The following is a 19227-nucleotide window of genomic DNA, read 5'->3' on the forward strand; positions in this document are numbered from 1 at the left end:
TCCAAATGATCTTTGGACTCTCATTCCAGGATACATAAAATCCTAGTTTAGTTTACATCAAGGGCAAACACCAGCTAGAATTTGTCTTTAACACCCTTTACAAATCAGAGGATAGACTGAAATTTAAAATGTGGTCAATTTCATTAGAGTTTATCAATTATAAAACAGGTTGCTCTAGAAGGAGGGAAAGGATCACCAAGTCTTATGTTTTCTTTTCTTTCTTTCTTTCTTTCTTTCTTTTTTTTCATGTTTACTAGGGTTTTTTTTTTAATCCCCAAAATACATAAACGAAAACCTCTTCAGATGCCAGGAGGCCTTTGCACATCATGTGGTATTACATTTACGTCACAAAACATTGTCTGATGAAAGTCAGTACACAGATCTTTAACACAATTTGTGTATATGTGTATACACATACAAATTAAGGAGACTTTTTTCCCACTTTACAAAATCCTATGGTAGAAAACCTGGAAACTGGACAGTCCCCCTTGATTTCCAGCCTTGGATGTAAATACAACCTTTGAACAATTTTTAAATGATGAAATGTGTAGAAACACATAAGCTACACAATCTCTTTTAGATATACATGTTAGGCATATGTTAGAATAAAGTAAGAATTCTACCACATTAACAGTGTTACTCAAAGGAAAAAAGGAAATAACATTTGAATAAAAATGCAAAACTTTAGGACAGGATGATCAAAAAATTTTATATACATGTTCTAAAAGAAAGTAATTTTCTCTTAACAGATCCACAATGCATTTCAGCCTCTCATGATATTAAATCAGCATCTGTTGGTAGTAGCCATGATCTTCCTGTGCAGTCATGAACTTAAAAAGATGCTTTATGGCACCTGTTTAACACTTACTAATGAGGTCATGTGGTAAATCCCCCTCCTTTCCCACCCCACAAAAAGCCAAGTGCAAAATCAACTTTCATGACAAGATCTCAACCATGTCAAAGTTTTGGAGGCCATTTTGGTGACAACCAAAGCTAAAGATTCTGTCTAGGGGTTTGCCCCAAAACAAAAACTCTGGTCCACAAAGCTTCAATAAATAAAAACTACAAAGAGAACAAGCCATGATTCACCTTCAAATAAGAGTTTTCAAGGCAGCAGTTCCGAAAGCAACTAAGGCCAAAATGCTACTAAAACACACTGTTGTAATTGGTGAGACTCTTCTGAAAACAAACAAAAGCCCCACAAACATGGGGCTGATGTGCCACAGGAAAATATTTTGAAACCTAAGTCAGTGTTTGTTTTTTTTTGTTGCTGTTTTTTTTTATTTCCACAGTCCAGTAATTTATTTTAAATTGGAGTAATTTCAAATTCCACAAACAAAACTGAAGAACAGCAATATTTTGTTTGAATTCTCTCTTCTGTACAATCAGTGATCTAAAACACCACAATATCCAACATACACAAACCTCAGGGGAAGGGTTAGTAAATACACACAAGATTGGAATCATGGTGCTCTTTGTTCCTGAATGGAATGGTCCCACAGAAAAAGCACAGGATACATCACAAGGTAAGGGCACCTGTTACATATGAAGTGAGCAAAACACACAAGCATTTTTTATATGCATAATGGGGAAACCTGCAAAGGTTAAAGGGCCTTTATGCTCATTTTAAAAATCGGGCAAGTTGTCTGTATGCATTCTTCAAATAATTTGGAGAGCACTGCAATCCAATGTAGGATATGCTGATTAGTGTTATCTTTGTTGGCCCTGACAGTCTTGTGTGGTATGATCACATACCAGTCTTTTTGCTTTAGCTTTTCTTTGAATAAAAGATTTAAATGCATTTAGACAATACATATCGTAAGCTGTTTACATACACTAAGTTTAAGAGAGTCAATATTAGAGTTTCTTTGTTTCTTCAAACACTACAGAGTGCAAATCAGGTTCTTCACAATGGATTGAATATTAAGCAGTTTTTCAAAGAATGAGGAGGGGGAAAAAGCCCACGTGAATACTGTCAGATCAGGTGGGGCAGGCAGCGACCAAAGGAGGCAGATTTAAAAGGGCAGCTGAACAGGCTTTATTCAGATATCACTCCCAGGTGGAACTTGATCAGACCCACAGAGGGGACAGCAGAAGGGTCTGAGGAGAAACCCCATGGAAGCTCCACCGGACTGGACTTTTATGGGACTTACAGCAGGAAGGGAAAGGCTTGGGACAGGAAAATGTGTCTCTAGGGTCCCTTGCCCCCTTGGAGTTGGTCAGGGGAGTTGGCTGAACTCCGGGATTGGCCAGGAGGTCCTGCTGATTGACAGCCGTTAATCAGGAGATCTGGCTGATTGACAGGCATTCCCCGCCCCCCCCCCCGCCCCCTCCCCATCTGATTGATGTTCTTTTCTGGCCAGCGTGGGGCTGCTTTGTTCTAAGTAGCCAGCTTTTCTTTAAATAATATATTTAAATTCATTTAGACAATACATATTGTAAGCTGTTTATATACACTAACTTTAAGAGAGTCAATATTAGTGTTTCTTTGTTTCTTCAAATACTACAGAGTGCAAATCAGGTTCTTCACAATGGATTGAATATTAAGCAGTTTTTCAAAGAATGAGGTGGGGGGAAGTCCACGTGAATACTATTCTCCTTTGAAAATAAATTCTAAAATGATGTGCTAATTCAGTGTTCTTAAACTGTAAAATAGGCTGGTCTATAGGGGGTAATTCTCAGTCCAAAGACAGACCCACAAAGTGTCTGGCCTCAGAAAGACAAAGGGAGGATAAAAGCACTAATAATTCTTCAAATTCAAGTGATTTTTCTCTTATGAGAATGGCTAATAAGTAGAAAACAAAGCCTCTCTTTTGATTTCTGTGGTGGTGGAGAATTTACACAGCAGAATGTTAAGCCAGAGTTACATAAGCAGTGATCCTTTATTTATTTATTTTTTATTTCAGACAGTTGCTAAATTGCTGAATGTGTACATAAATAAGTACTTTGGGTTGACCATGAAATTACAACTTTCCTGCCTTAGCCTCCTGAGTCTCTAGGATTGCAGGCATGTGTCATTGCACCTAGATAAAAAATAAACTATTTAAAATTTTTATCCATTTTTAGGTGAAACCATTAAAAAGTACTATTCCCATTTGAAATGTAACATGGGAAACAACTAATTGATAATATTATGGAGAGAGGGGTTCTCATTGGCATTATGGAAAAGAACCTGGAATTTTAAAAATTAGGTGACAAATGTATAAAGACTTAGTCTGGAAAAGAGTGTTCTGGATTTGATGTTTTACATCCCATACATTTAGAAACTTCAGGATTATTCAGGGAAGGTGGCAACTCAGGAGAGTGAGGTACAAGTTCAAGAACTACCTTACCAAATTAATGAAACACTTTCTAAAAATACAAAACTTTAAAAAACTGAGAATGTAGTTCAATGGTAAAGTACCTCTTAATTCATTCCCCAGTAACCACCCCCCCACACACTGAATAATAAAGGGAAAAAAAAAAGAAGGAAGAAAAACAACCTCAGGTGATAGGAGGAACTGAAGCCCCAGCAGAAAAGGGCTCCCCTCATTCAGAAAAACAATACATAAAATTGTGATTCTGATTCACCCTAGACATAAATAACCACAATCGGAGAAGATTCTCGGCTTCTGGCACATAAATGCTCAGATATTACTTCAGATACCACGAACTGATAAACTGCAGGGATAGGACAGGATCCCCAAGCTTTCCACTGCTGACATATGCTCCATTTGGCCAGTAGAGGGACTTAGGGCTGACCTGCTCCAGAAGAGAATTCAGTCCTGCAGTCTCCAGAGACCACCTTGGTCCGCCAGGTGGGTGCAGCTAGTTTCAAAGAGACTTGCTTCCTGCTAGTCAATCCCTAAAAAACAAATACCAAATGTCTTCTTTGATATAATGAGAGCAACTATGAACAGAGCAAGGAGGAAGAGCAGGAAGAAAAGACTAACATTTAACAGAGTCATAAGATGGGAGGGAAAGGGAGAGAAAAGGGAAATTGCATGGAAATGAAGGGAGACTCTCATTGCTATACAAAATTACATATAAGAGGTTGTGAGGGGAATGGGAAAATAAACAAGGAGAGTAATGAATTACAGTAGATGGGGTAGAGAGAGAAGAAGGGAGGGGAGGGGAGGGGGGGATAGTAGGGGATAGGAAAGGTAGCAGAATACAACAATTACTAATTGGGCATTATGTAAAATTGTGGATGTATAACCGACGTGATTCTGCAATCTGCATTTGGGGTAAAATTGGGAGTTCATAACCCACTTCAATCTAATGTATGAAATATGATATGTCAAGAGCTTTGTAATGTTGTGAACAACCAATAAAAAAATAAAAAATTAAAAAAAAAGAGACTTGCTTCCTAATTTCCAGATGTAACAGTGCTCTCACAATTTGCTCTCTTTTGATGTACCAAGTGTATTCCCCACAGGTCTTTCAGCACCTGGAAAACAGAGCAAACTAAGCCTCCTGACCATAGGAGGGGGAGTCTAGAAATGGATACTAAGAGTGGGAGGCTCCAGAGACAATAGCTTCGTGGGACTGTGAAAGCCTGCCCCTCTTTACTAGCTGTGTGTAGGATTGACAATACTTACCTAAGTGCTTCTGAGAGGAGACTGGTGAGTTTTCTGAGTGACAGATGATATGAAAGGCAGGAAAGAATGAAATGAAAGAATGAAATCAGAAGGACAAGTATTTTCTGGTGATGGGAGTTTTTTGTATTTGTGGTGATGGGAGTTAAAATGCAGATTCTCTGGCTGCAGATAATTTAGGAAAGGTTTCTCTTGTAATATTTGGATCCAACCCATGCAGGAGGTCATTTGCATTTACCATTGCATATGCAAGTTTACCATTTATCATTTACCATTGCAATTGCAAGTTTATTGCAATTTATGGAATATATATGTCTGTATATTATCCATGAATGGTAATAATATATTGTCAATTACTGTAAAATTGCATTTAACTTTTGTGCCCTATGGTCTTCTAAGGAAACAGATTGTGCTTTGAACTGTAAAGGAAAACCTAAGGCAGCAATCTCCATTGAAAATACAATTTGAAGCATGAGAATAACTTAAAATATTCTAGAATTTAAATTCAAAAGTAAAAAAAACACAGTTGAAAGAGATTATAATGACATAGCACAAGATATCCAAAATATTATCACTAATTGGCCAACAGTATAACTAATGAGGTATAGGTATTTTTGGACCATCAGAAAAACTGACTCTCTATGTCAATTTTCCAGCATATCTCAATTTACAGCACCCACATTCCAAATCTGAGCTTTAATTCTACTAACCTCAGGAAGATGAAGCTTTCAAACCCTAATTTTTATGCTCAAGATCAATGAGTATCTTACCAATATTTCCCTTCAGGTCCAACAAACACTAACGACACTGCCTTTTGTGAGAGCAGGAAACTCCAACCAGAAAGTATCCAGAAGTAGACCAGTCTTTTCCACCTAATGCTGGCCATAGGTCCATTTCCATTCCAGGCTTCAGACAAGAAGCAAAAGAAGATTAATCCAAGGATATAGGGTCCCATGTTTTCAGATCTATCCACAGATTTGATTCTATTGTTTAAATTAATTAAAGGCAAATTTCTTAATTTATAATCTGACTTTAGACCTAATTACGAGGCCATGATTTTTTTTCTCATATGACCATAGTTCCATGATTAATAAGGAGATGAGCTGGGAATTGTGTTTAATTGTGTCTCATTGGAAAGACTAACAAATTTACTAGACCACATGACTCATGCAGCTTTTCTTATTATTTTAAGACTTGGTTAGTGACACTTATTCAAAATAGTATGGTTTGTGAGTGTGTGTTTGTGTGTGTGTGTGTGTGTGTGTGTGTGTGTGTATATATATATATATATATATATATATATATATATATAAACAAAAAGAAAACTTTCTTTTATATCTCAGTGGTAATGGGGCTCCCACTTCAAGACCCAGGGAAATCTTAATTCAGTTTGTAATGAGAATGAAAATATCAGTCAGAAGTAAATTTTTTTAAAAATATTTATTTATTTATTTTTTAGTTTTTGGAAGACACAACATCTTTGTTTGTATGTGGTGCTGAGGATCGAACCCGGGCCACACGCATGCCAGGCGAGCGCGATACCTCTTGAGCCACTTCCCCAGCCCCAGTCATAAGTAAATTTAAGGGCTGGGGTTGTGGCTCAGAGGAAGAGCACTTGCCTTGTATGGGTGAGGCACTAGGTTCAATCCTTAGCATGATATAAAAATAAAATAAAGATGTTGTGTCCACCTATAACTAAAAAATAAATATTAATTTAAAAAAATGAAGTAAATTTAAGCCTTCATTACAAATCATAATGATAGTTTGAGAACATCAGGTTTCTACATAGTTTTTAAAAAGCAGGTGAACATGGTTATAAAGGCATGTAACAGAAAATTTCTTTATTGGAGACATAGAGTAAGCAGAAAAAAATGAGAAGTATATAACTAGTTGCATCATCTTAAATTATCAGAGAATTGGAATCTGGAATTCTGATGTGGATGACATGTGTGACTATGGTGAAAATGTTATTACAAGCTTTGTAAATAAAATTAATGTGAAAGGCAGATAATGGTTAAACAATTAATAGCTATACTCTGTCTTTTAGGTGTTTTATCAGCTATAGAGCCACAGCACATAACTTCTATTAATAGTCACCATGAAAAATATTATCTAACTTTGTCCTCTAAAATTATCCCCTTTGTAGAGATGAGAAAACATAGGTTTCTGGATGTCAAATGGCAACTCAGCATCATACTGAGAACTAATGAAAAACAGAATTATATAAACTTTTTTTCTATACTCCTGAAGTTAAATTTGTTCCTGATAGGTGATGTAAGTCTGAGATATTATTTTCCACCATTATGAAGAAAGTGCCTAGAGAAGACATCCAGGGAAGACCCTGTGATTTAAGTAATACAAATATTTATCCGTCCTTTATGTTAAAGGAAGCACTCTACAACAGCAATGTCAATCCAGATTCCTCAGAGGGGTAAATGCTTAGAGACTATAGGACATGAAAAGCACATTGCAGGACCCAGAATCTGAGTATGACTTAGGGAAGACAAAAATCTAAATGGCTAAAAAGAAAAATTGTTGTAGCTATTTTAGAAAACAAGTGCCATCATGTTGTTATCACCACAATCTATTCCTCAGTGAAGTAAAATTCCATCACAGATAAAATTAAATTGTATTAATGAATGGATAACATTATACTCTAAAAGGATTTTAGATTGCTACTCCTCTTACAGAACAACAACAAAAAACCAAATCAGCTGGGTGTGTTGAGCTTCATGCTATTTGCTATAATGTTTCAGTGTCTACCAAAAAATGGGCAATGCCCTAAGGGCCAATCTCATGCTGAAGCAGGAAGGCAATTGCAATTTGAACTGTGAAAAGTGTCAATAAATGGACTTGCTATATGAAAATCTCTATGGGAAGTTGAGGGATATTTTAATGCTCATTAGAACTCTTCTCAAGGATCATAAGGTGACTGAAATCAATAATCAAATATCCCTATGTATTTGCTTAAGAGTCCATCTGTTTCTACGAATGAGTGAATGTGGGCATAGTGCAGGAATGCAGCAGTGGAAAGAATCTAGAGAAATTCCTCTTGTAAGCTGTTGATGGTTGCACAAAACTGCAATCCCAGTGCCTCAGGATCGTGGGTCAGTAGAATCACATGTTTGAGGCCAACACCAACAATTTAGAAAGACCCTCAGCAAAATTTGTGATTCACTGTATCAAAATCAATTTTTACAAAAGAAATAAAGGGACTTGAGATACAACCAACTGATTTTGAAAACAGTTAGTCACTATAAGAGAGTGTCCATAACATCATCAGAAGGTATCTCAGCAGAACTTTGCAGTGAGGAAGGCTATGAGATAATATGTTCAGAAATCAACCATGAATACATTAAGAGTGCCTGGTAAACAACATTACTCTGAAGGCATTTTTTTCAAAGCAACTTGGAGAAAAAAGGAAGCTAAAATAAGAAGGGCATTTCCCAGAGAGTATTTGGAGTTAGCTTTGGTCAAATGACTAATAGGTACACAGAAAAACATACACTTTTGAAAGAAATAAAGAACAGTAAACAAAATCCCTTCTATCTAAAAGCCAAAGTAGGACAGGTGCTGTAGATTTCTGCTAGAGTATTTACTTAGAATAGGAAGGCTGGGTTACCCCAGTATCACATACACAAAAATAAAAGTTACAGAACAATTAAAAGGAGGCTAATGGATACCTTAGTTGGTATAAGCAAGATATAGGTGGAGAATATTAATTAACTTTAAAAGAAAGGAACTTAGAAATAATTGAATGGATTAAAGTGCAAATAAGCAGTAGAAAACATTACTTTGAATGGTAATTTGGTTTTGTAGCAGTGATTGGACCCAGGGGCTTCCTAATGAACTAATTCCCACCTTTTAAATTTTTTTCCAAATTTAATCTCCTTCCTTCCTTCCTTCCTTCCTTCCTTCCTTCCTTCTTTCCTTCCTTCCTTCCTTCCTTCCTTTTCTTTATTTTTTTATATACATGACAATAGTGGAGTGTATTACATTCATTATTACCCATTTACAGCACAAGTTTTCTTAAATCTGTATATAAAGTATGTTCATGCCAAATTATGCCATTATACATGTACTCCTTTTTTTGGATTACAATTCTTAATACACATATATACCACAATTTTTCATATCTCTGTTCTATGTAAGGTGTGTTGACACCACTTCAAATCTTCTTACATTTTGTAATAATTTTGTATAATGATGACCATCACATTTCCCCATCCTTACTATTCCTCTTCCCCCTCCCTTTCCCTCTTACCCCTCTTCCCTATCTAGAAGTAATCTTCCTCCTGTGCTCTCCCTCTCTACCCCATTTTGAGTAATCCCTGCTTATATCAGAGAAAACATTTGGCATTTGTGTTTTTTTGGGGGGATTGGCTAACTTCACTTAGCATAATCTTCTCTAACGACATCAATTTGCCAGCAATTACCATGATTTTGTTCTTTTTTAGTTCTGAGTAATATTCCATTGTGTATAAATGCCACATTTTTTTATCCACTCATCCATTGAAGGACATCTAGGTTGGCTCCACAGTTTAGCTATTGTGAATTATGCTGCTATAAACACTGATGTGGCTGTGTCCCTGTAGTATGCTGTTTTTAAGTCCTTTGGTTATAGTCTGAGAAGAGGAATAGCTGGGTCAAATGGTGGTTCCATTCCCAGATTTCCAAGAATCTCCATACTGCTTTCCAAATTGGCTGTACCAATTTGCAGTCCCACCAGCAATGTATGAGTGTACCTTTTTCCCCACATCCTTGCCAACACTTGTTGTTGTTTGTTTTCATAATAGCTGACATTCTGACTGGAGTGAGATGTATCTTGCTAGAGATGTTGAGCATTTTTTTAATATATTTATTGATATATTGCTAGAGATGTTGAGCATTTTTTTAATATACTTATTGATTGATTGTATATCTTCTTCTGAGAAGTGTCTGTTCAGGTCCTTGGCCCATTTATTGATTGGATTATTTGGGTGGGTTTTTTTTTTTTTTTTGGTGCTTAGCTTGTTGAGTTCTTTATATACCCTAGAGATTAGTGCTTTATCTGATGTGTGAGGGGTAAAAATTTTCTCCTAGGATGTAGGCTCCCTGTTCACCTCACAGATTATTTCTTTTTCTGAGAAAAAAAAAATCTTTTTAGTTTTAATCCATCCCATTTGTTGATTCTTGGTTTTAATTCTTGTGCTATAGGCATCTTATTAAGGAAGTTGGGGCCTAGTCACACGTGATAAATATTAGGGCCTACTTTGCCACCCCTTTTGTATATTTTATTTTGAGAAAGGGTTCCATTATGTTACTTAGAACCTCACTAAGTTGCAGAGGCAGGCTTCAAACATTTGATCCTCCTTCGACAGTCACCCAAGTTACTGGGATCATAAGCATGATGCTTGCTCATCTAGATATTCTGAGTTTTATCAAAGAACAAAGAATAACTTTAAAAATCCTCTCTTCATCACACTATTTTAGCAATTTCAAAAGAAATCTTAAGTGAGCTGTGCTTTTGCACTAAGTAGCTATTTCTACAACACAACATTAAAAGTGTTTACTTCTAGTTTGGTAATAAAAGAACTTCCATTATTTCATATGTCCCATGAAAATGAGATTTCAGACATTAGCGCCAGAATGTCTTTATGCCCTTTTGGAAACTCTGTTCTTAGGATCAAGCAACAATTATATCTGGGTGGTCCATCAAACTTCAACATATAAACCTCAATGTTAAAAAAAAGTTACTAAATATCTGTGGAGACATGTTTGTAATTTCAGTGTCATGGAATGATAAGAGAAGAGGATTTAAAGTTTGATGCCAGCCTTAGCAACTGAGGTAAACCTTGTCTCAAAATAAAAATATAAAGATGGCTGAGGATGTGGCTCAGAGGATAAGTGCCCCTGGGTTCAATCCCTCATACAAAATACTATATATATATATATATATCTCCACACACATACTGGGGATGTAGCTTAGTGATAGGAAGTGTTTGTGTTCAAATGCCAGTGTTAAAAAAATTAAGCCTTACTAAATATAAACCAGAAAAAATACTAACATTTCATTTATTATATAGACTTTCATTCAGCTATAATCTCATCTTAATTTTACATAAATATTATACCCATCATTCTGAAAGAGGGATAGGAGGCACTGATGCTCTAACATTATGAGTATTAATTAAATCAAGTTTGGGCATTTACATTATTCCAGGATCTTCTAGCTTTCAGAGTCTGTGTTGAGAGATCAGCTGTTATCCTGATTGGTTTACCCCTAAATGTAATCTGCTTCCTTTCTCTTGTAGCTTTTAAAATTCATACCTTCAAGGACCAAAACTTCGTGTAAAGGACTCAATTTTTTAAAATGTCATTCCTTAAAATCCTAATGTTTGCTGTTTCCAATTCTGCGAATTGTAGAGAGTCAGATGTGACTGTCTGTGTTACTATTACTGTCCTTGATGGAGTTTGCCTGCAAACAGGATATTCTGTCAAGATATAGAAAGGCAACAGCGGACATGCTTGAAAACCAGGTGTCTGCTGTCCTTGGGAGGACTTGCCTGCAAACGAGATGTTCTGCCAAGTGGGCTAGGAGGGCGCTGAGAAAAATTTTTTATCTCTTCTAAACAAAGAGCAGAGCTCAGCATACTCCAGGCCGAGAGTAGATTAGCCATGAGAAGTGGGTCACTTCTGATTAGAAAGTAAAACTTCTGTGTGTTATGTTTAATTAACTGAAAGACCTGATTCTTTGATGTTGGAAGGCTGCCTTCTTTGTTCACAATACTATAAAAAGATTGCTTGTACACGATAAAGGACTTTTTTTCCCACTGCTGCTTTGCTTGCTCTGCTTCTTCTTTCTTTTCCCATGCTGACCTGCAAGTGAATTACTGCAACATGAATAAAAATGGCACATCATGGCAGATTATGACCATTGTAATACTGTATCTCATTTTTACATGCCCTCATACACAATATAAACACTGGTGATCCTTTTGATGAAAAAATGAGTACACATTTTTTTGTCATAGATATTCTGTTTTGTTTTTTTCTTTTAGTTGTGATGGACCTTTATTTATTTATTAATTTATATGTGGTTTTGAGAATCGAACACAGTGCCTCACACATGCTAGGCAAGTACTCTACCACTGAATCAAAACCTCAGCCCTTTTCATAGATATTCTTAAAGTGCTTTGTTCACTGTCTATTTCAACAACCACATCTCAGTTTGCCTTTACTTCAAAATGATATAATATAACTCTTAGAGGATACATATGAGGCAGTCTAAATTGCTTTACCATCACACATGATCTTTGCATCTATATTTTATCAGAAGTACAGATATGACATTACACTGATGACATCCTCCTCTAAGCAAATAATTTTGTCACATTCATTAAGAACATGCTAGACTAAAATTTTGCTGTGCATGGTAGCACATGCTTGTTATCCCAGAAACTCAGGAAACAGACACAGGTTGATTTTAATTTTAGGCCTTACTGTGAAGTTTAGTAGCATTCTGTCTAAAAAAAAAAGGAAAAGAAAGAAAGAAAGAAAAATTAAAGCACCTAAGAGTGTGGCTTAGTGGTAGAATGGTCGTGAGTTCAATCCTCTGTACTTGAAAAAAGAAAAAGATTAAAGGAAAGGAAAGTTAAATAAAATGAGTGGTATTAACTAAAACACCTTTCACATCTTATCATACATAATTTAACTATTAAAAATGATTCAATAAATTCATCAGCCTCCTTATAAATCCAATATATCAGGTTTAACTGAAAGACATGATGATCTCCTCAATTTCTTTTCAAATACTACTCCAAAGGACACAAACACTTGAATGCATCTCTGTCTTCTCTCAGAACTTGTCTCTACATTTAAGATGACCTTGCACTATCATACTTCACATAAAAATTAAAAAATGTCATTATTCCTTCTTTTATTTAAAACTGTGGTATTTATGAAATTATTTATCAACACTCCAACCACTTTCATAATTTTTTTTTATTTGCTCCAACCCAAAAGACATAGAGCCCAGGTGCAATTCACATACTCTCCCCTGATTTATTAACTATAGGTTTTTTTGTAGTCCAGGCATCTATATATCTAAGGCCTCCTGGAGCCTAAATTTCACAATCCAAAATTTATTCCAGGTATTCAAGGTAACAGAGAGTAATAGTCATTCTGGAATATCTTTATATATGTATGTATTATCTATCTATCTATCTATCTATCTATCTATCTATCTATCTATCTATCTATCTATCTATCTCTGTCTCTCTCTCTCTCAGAAAATAGAAAAATAAAATTAATGGGGTGTGCAGTAGCATACTCCTGAAATCCACGTGGCTCAAGAGGCTGAAACAGGAGAACTACAAGTTCAAAGCCACCCTCAGCAACTTTGAAAGGCTGTAAGCAAATTAGAGAGACCCTGTCTCTAAATAAAATATTAAAAAGATCTGTGGCCATGGTTCAGTGATTAACCATCCCTGGTTAATCCCTAATACCAAAAATAAAAATAAAAATAAAAATAAAATAGTACTCTAGAGCCATTTCCACCAGCAGCATATAGTACCAAACAGGAAGATAGTAAACCTGACTTTGAGAATTACTATTGGGGATAATAAAATTACCATCATAGCCTGTTATGGCAAAATCAATCTCTCATTGGTGAAAAAAAATATGGTACAATAATATCAAAATTAAACAAATAAGCTATTAACTGGAGTTAAATCACATTATCTTGCTTTTTTAACTATCACATTTTGCAAGTCATGGTTTTAATCTATATGCTACTGGTTGCACTGGGTAAGTATAATTTTCACATTGAGTATCAATTTTAGGTGTGATTGTATTTCATGGAGCAGCATAGTGAGAAAATAAAAGATGAGGGCCAAGTAAGGCTTGTGTGAAAGTCCAAGGTGTGAGTGGTTCTCCCTGCTTGAGATTAGAGTGCATGAGTTGTTACCCATAGATGCTTATGCATGGGTGAATGCTCAGGCACCAGGATATCAACTGCTGAGCAGGCATTAGTCAAGACACCTGAGATGTGGTTCTAGGAAGACTCATAGCTGCCTCACTGTCTTTCAGTTACAACCTGTCCTGCCTATTGGATCCCCGATTCCAGCAGACCAGCAAACACTCAGGCCTACAAATAATAGACCGTTAAATCTCAGAGACAATTGATTTTCAGAGCCAGCAGGGGCACAGGATCTCCAAAATCAGAGAGATTTAGGATAATTGTGTTTTCTTATAATCCCTTTCTATGTTTTTTTAAATCATTTTATCCATAATTTCTATATAATATAATCCCAGTTAGTGTTCATTTTTGTGCAAATTATCATAGGTGTGTCTTACATGGTTTTTCATTCTTTGTAATTTTTCCACTATAGCTCATAAATGGAGATAATTATTAACAAACTTGTATCAATTTTGAGAATGCATTCTATCAGTGAATGTATCCTGCACTCATAAAATCCCTTTATAGTTTGAGGTGTTATAAATACTTCTGTATTAAATAAAGTAGCATGGATCTTCATTTTCTTTTGAGAGATATTTTTAAATTTGTTTAAAATTTTTTACTTACTCTCTGCTCTCCTACGCTTTCTTTTGGGCACAGTGCAGGCTTCTTTTTACTGTACTTTCCAGAAGCACAATGTTTATTACCATGCCCGTGGGTGCATTGTGCATATTTTCAAATTTCTCCTGTGAAGAGAAATTAGAAATACATTGTTGGTACATTAAGTCCTCAAATCATTCCTCAGACATTTCTCAAAATTATTCCAAGTCCTTCCTAGAGGCTTCAAAAGCATTATTTCAAGAATATAACGCCCATTAGAGATGATCACTAAATGGACAGAAATCCTATTTTTTAAACCTAAAGGAATAAAAACTTTTCAAGGAGCCATGTGGTCTAATGGAAGTGTCAGACTGAGTTGATCCTGAAACCCAGACAAGTGGCTTAGTAGTTCTGAGGCTTTGAACATTTATTTTTTTAAACACTGCACAGATTTGTATAAAACTCATCAATAAAAAAAGGCCAAGTAATAATGAATGCCAAAATATCAAGAATGCCAAATGTGTTTACCAGTCCTTGGATTTGGAGTCTCCTTATTATGGCTCCTATACAACTGTGACTAAGACCAGGCACTGTTGTGCACACCTCTAATGCCAGTGGCTGGAGAGACTGAGGCAGGAGGATTCCAAGTTAAAAGCCAATCTTGAAATGTAATGAGGCCTTTAGATACTTGTTGAGACACTCTCTCAAAATTAAAAAAAAAAGTGTCTGCTGATGTAGTTCAATGGTAAAGTGCCTCTGAGTTCTTCAATAACTAGTACTGCAAAAAAAAATCCTTTAACTGGGCTAAGTGCAAAAGTGCATGTCTGCAGTCCCATTGGTTCTGAAAACTAAGGCTGGAAGACAGGAAGCTTGAGGCCAAACTCATCAGCTTATGGAGACTCTGTCTCAAAATAATAATAATAATAATAATAATAATAATAATAATAATAATAAATTCTGGGATTTAGATCATTGGTAAAACATAACTGAGTTCAATCCCTAGAAACACACACACATAAGCTCTTCAATGCTTTTGCTTTGCCTTCAGAACCTTACTATTACCATTAAAACAAACCAATATTAGGCTACTGGAGGGTGAGATATTCTGTGTAGAATAAAGGTGCCCCAGTTAAGAGCTCACCCTCTGAAGCACAGCAACCACATCAATCATCAGCTAACTACATGCAGCGGGAGCACCCGAGCTGAGCCAGCCTAAACTAATAACCACTCAATAATGAGCAAATAAGCTTTAGAATGGCTTATTCCCCCATGATAGTTAACTAATATACCCTTCATAAAAGCAAGATTCCAGGATTCAATCTCAAGTTATTTATAATTATCAAAAGAAGAGCAGATACTCTACAGGTGCTGATTTTCTCTTCTAATTTCAATGGAAGATTTGATCTCTTAGATGGCATTGAAATATAGAAATGCATGTAGACATCTATGCATATGATTGGTGCTAATCCTGATAATACTCCATACATCAGGAGGAAATAGACATCACAACCTTGCCATTGGGCTCAAGGCCAAATTAAAAAATAAGAAATTTGCCTTGAATCTATTTAAACTCTAAGATATAGACTTTTGACAGATCTGAAGTCAGGGAGCCTCTACCTCCTGGGACTCTATATTTCTTCATTTGCTGCCTGACATATAGAATTGCAATGGATCTGTTTCCGGCATCCATGCAAAAAAGAGTGGTTTATTTTTTAAGATGTCCTGGTTGAAAGTTCCTTCTTTTTGTTCCTGAGGAGATATATTAATTTAAAGTAAATTTGCTCACCTCTAGCATAAAAAGAAGGGTGCCAGAACTCTCACTTCCATACAGTCAAGGAAGGCAGAGCTCTGAAATTTTGAATGTGGCTGCTGTGAACACAGATGTGCTGGAATCTTAAATCGAGAGTGCAGTTATATATGTATATATTTCATTAGTAATTTAATATTTGTCACACAATGATAATATTTTGGATACATTTGTTATTCATTTTACTTTTATTCTTTAATTTTAATCTGATTATTAGAAAATTTAAATTTACCCCTGTGCCTCATAATTTGTATGTATTGGACTTTGCTGTCTTCGGAAATTGTTTCCCAGTTCAAACCTTAAGATGCATTCTCATAAGGTCTGAAGGTAGAAAAGTTAGTTAAATTTTCAAATTAAATTTTAGAAATTTTATCTAAATTTTCTAACTTATGAGAATTCATGAAATTCTCTAACTTATGAGAATTCATGAAATTCTCTTCATGAATAATGTAAACACATGTATAATTCGTAAATTGATGTGACCATGTATGCAAAATCCAATTCAAGTGTTCTCTTCGCTGTGTTAGATCCCAGTATTGCAAGGGATCCCAGCCTTAAAACAGCTTTAACCTAAATTCCCAGCAACTCAAAGGAAACATGTTGCAGTCATCAACCTATCACTGACCTCATTCATTTCTGTGTTGAATTCCTTTTACCGGCACTCACCTGCAGGCTTCTTAGGTTCAGATTCAGGGGTCAGAGTCTGAAGCAGGATCCAATCAGGAGCGCCTGGGTGAGAACTGTCCAATGACGACACTGTTATTGAAGAGGGGGCGGGCTTCCGTTTTTGGAATCCACCATCTTGGGATTTGCCGGGAGACTCGCTTTCCTGTTCGCAAGTGTCCCACGTTGCTCAGCCGTTCAAGGGCGAAAAGATCCCTGTGGAGTACACCGGGCATCCTGAAAACAAGCAGATGGTGAGTGTGTAGCAGGCATCTTGCGATGAGTAAGGCAGGCTGTTTTAACTGGCGGGATGAGCAAGGCAGGCTGTTTTAACTGGCAGAACCGGCTAAGGTACAAATGGTGCGCTCTTTACCGTATTCTCTAGTGCCTGCGGGCCTGAGTCGTCTTCTGGGGCAGTTTAAAGTTTCTTCCTTTTGTTACAGGGCTGGGACTTTCTGGGAGAAGCGAGGCAAAAAGACAGTTAATATAGATAATACATAATTGGGTCCGATCGGGGACGGTGTGGGCTGATAGGAAATTAAAGAAAATCCAATGCGGCGTTTTTCCTTCGTCATGCTCCCAAAACTCCCATCTGCCTCCAACCTGTTGCGAAAGGTAACCTGCTTCAGGTATGATTCTCTCTGCGAGGAGTTTTAAGAGTTGTTAATTGATGCATCCAGGGCTTTTATCTTACTGCCGGGATTCCCTGGACCTTCTGGCTCACCCTGGACTTTGGATGACGACTTCTGGGAGAGTTAGGCAGCAGGAAGCCCACCTTTAAATCCTGATTCTTGAAATGGAGTCAGAAAGATTTTAGACATGCTACCTAAAGTTACAGGCATACGTTTTTAGAAGGGGTAGAAAAGAGTGGAGACTGTCCTCTCAGAGAAAAGAGGATTGGTGTGTTTATTCTGCATTCCAGTTTTATTGGGCATCTCAGGGAATTTTTCATTCTCCTCCAGGCCCCACCGCTTGACTTTTTTTTTTTTTTTTTTTTTTTGTGTGTGTGTGTGTGTGTGTAGTGGGTGGTAGAATTAATGATGCGTTTACTGGGGATTGAAACCCGGGGCACTTCACCCTTGAGTCACATTTACAACCCTTTTTAAAAAATGTTTTATTTAGACACAGGGTCTCACTGCTGTTGTTTAGTGCCTCACTAAGCTTCTGAGGCTGCCTTTGAACTTTTAATTCTCCTGTTTCAGCCTCTCAAACCACAGGAATGACAGGCATGTGTGTCACTGCTCAGCCCCACTTCTTGAATTTTGACTGGCAGCAAGATAATAATTTTCAACTCCATACTGCCATAAAAAGTCTAGGTTAGTGCTGGGATTGTGGCTTAGCAGTAGAGCGCTCGCCTAGCATGGACAAGACCTGGGTTCGATCCTCAGCATCACATAAAAATAAAGGCATTGTGTTGTGTCCATCTATACCTAAAAAATAAATATTAAAAAAAAAAAGTCTAGGTTATGGGTTTGGGGCTGTGGCTCAGCGGTAAAACACTCACCTAGCACATGCGAGGCCCTGGGTTCGATCCTAAGCACCACTTAAAATAAATAAAATAAAGGTATTTAAGAAGATGTAAGCATAATATGTCTAGGTTACTTTGACCCATGCTGACTGGTTCTATTAGGAATTTGGTTTTACAGATTTTGTGACTAGGGAAATAATCCTTTTCCCCCTGAGTTCAGGGATCCGGTCTGTGAGGGAGTTACAAAAGTCTCTTCCCCTTCAGAGTAACTTGTTTTTCTTATCTGCATTTTAGGCCTGCATATCTTCTGCAGATAATAGCTAGTTTGTGAGTAATGTAACCTATCTTGTTGTTGTAGGGACAAATGAGGCAAGACACCAATAGCAGGAAACAGTTTTATTTGGCTGCAGCCAAATGTATCCCCTGAACCCTGAGTTCAGGTAGTTTCAGAACTTTATATCCAGCATGTAAGGGGAGGGGCTCAAAAGTTCACAGTCTGCAGAAGTTCACATAAAAGCAGCTTTTTTTTTCTTTTTTCCCCACTGTTTTGGGCAAGTTATCCCTTCAAGGACAACACCTGAGAAGGGAAGAGCTGGCTTCTCCCTTTTTTCCCTCCCTCTGCCAGCTGTTACCATGGAGCCCATTTTGTAACTTATCTTAAAAATGTAGACATCTCTGTGAAGCCCAGCTCAAGGCCAGAGGCATTGTTTGCACATTTCTACAAACTCCTATACTGGATATGTTTGTGAAAAACCATGGAGTGCTGATTTCTTCCTGGCCAGTGGCCAAGTAAGATAGGACAATATGAAAATAGAAGTTTATCTACATTGAACTCTTTTGCAGAGACTCTTGCTGACAGTCCCAAAATCATATATGGGAAAGATTTCTGGAGAAGCCCAGTTAAGGCTTTTCTGTGGAGAAAGGTGATGTGATTACACTGTTGTCTTAAACTAGGTAGAATTGCAGGTAAATTCCTTTTTTAAACATTAAGGCATGTGGGGATTAGCACAGTTGGTTAATTTAATAGAATTATTCCCTTAACCTCTTGTTCCCACTACAGAAGTCTCTCTGTCCCCTATCAGTTTGCTTCCTATTTGGGCTGTCATAAATAGTGCTATCTTGAAAGTGGAAATGCAGCCATTTCTTTGATCTGTTGATTTCAGTTTATTTGGAT

General features: G+C 36.8%; 1 protein-coding gene and 1 long non-coding RNA gene across 5 annotated transcripts in view; one reads left to right on the top strand and one right to left on the bottom strand.

The window, feature by feature from the left end:
* Positions 1 to 1273: 1273 nt before the first annotated feature.
* LOC144367410 (uncharacterized) lies at positions 1274 to 16937 on the bottom strand. Of its 4 annotated transcripts, XR_013426770.1 has the most exons (6): positions 16589 to 16937; positions 14143 to 14261; positions 5348 to 5483; positions 4581 to 4613; positions 3742 to 3844; positions 1274 to 3023 (listed from the first exon to the last, which is right to left on the bottom strand). It is a non-coding gene; the product is annotated as an uncharacterized LOC144367410 (long non-coding RNA). The 4 variants fall into 4 exon arrangements; XR_013426767.1 differs by having other exon boundaries at positions 1274 to 3844; XR_013426768.1 differs by having other exon boundaries at positions 1274 to 3844; positions 16548 to 16937.
* LOC101968493 (uncharacterized) overlaps positions 16705 to 19227 on the top strand; it is a 67499-nt gene continuing 64976 nt past the window's right edge. The window contains 1 exon segment of the mRNA XM_078023539.1: positions 16705 to 16839. Coding sequence (XP_077879665.1) covers positions 16837 to 16839 — 3 coding nt within the window. The 5' untranslated portion in view covers positions 16705 to 16836.

The sequence above is a fragment of the Ictidomys tridecemlineatus genome, chromosome 10, assembly GCF_052094955.1.
Source record: "Ictidomys tridecemlineatus isolate mIctTri1 chromosome 10, mIctTri1.hap1, whole genome shotgun sequence".
NCBI classification, from domain to species: Eukaryota; Metazoa; Chordata; class Mammalia; order Rodentia; family Sciuridae; genus Ictidomys; species Ictidomys tridecemlineatus.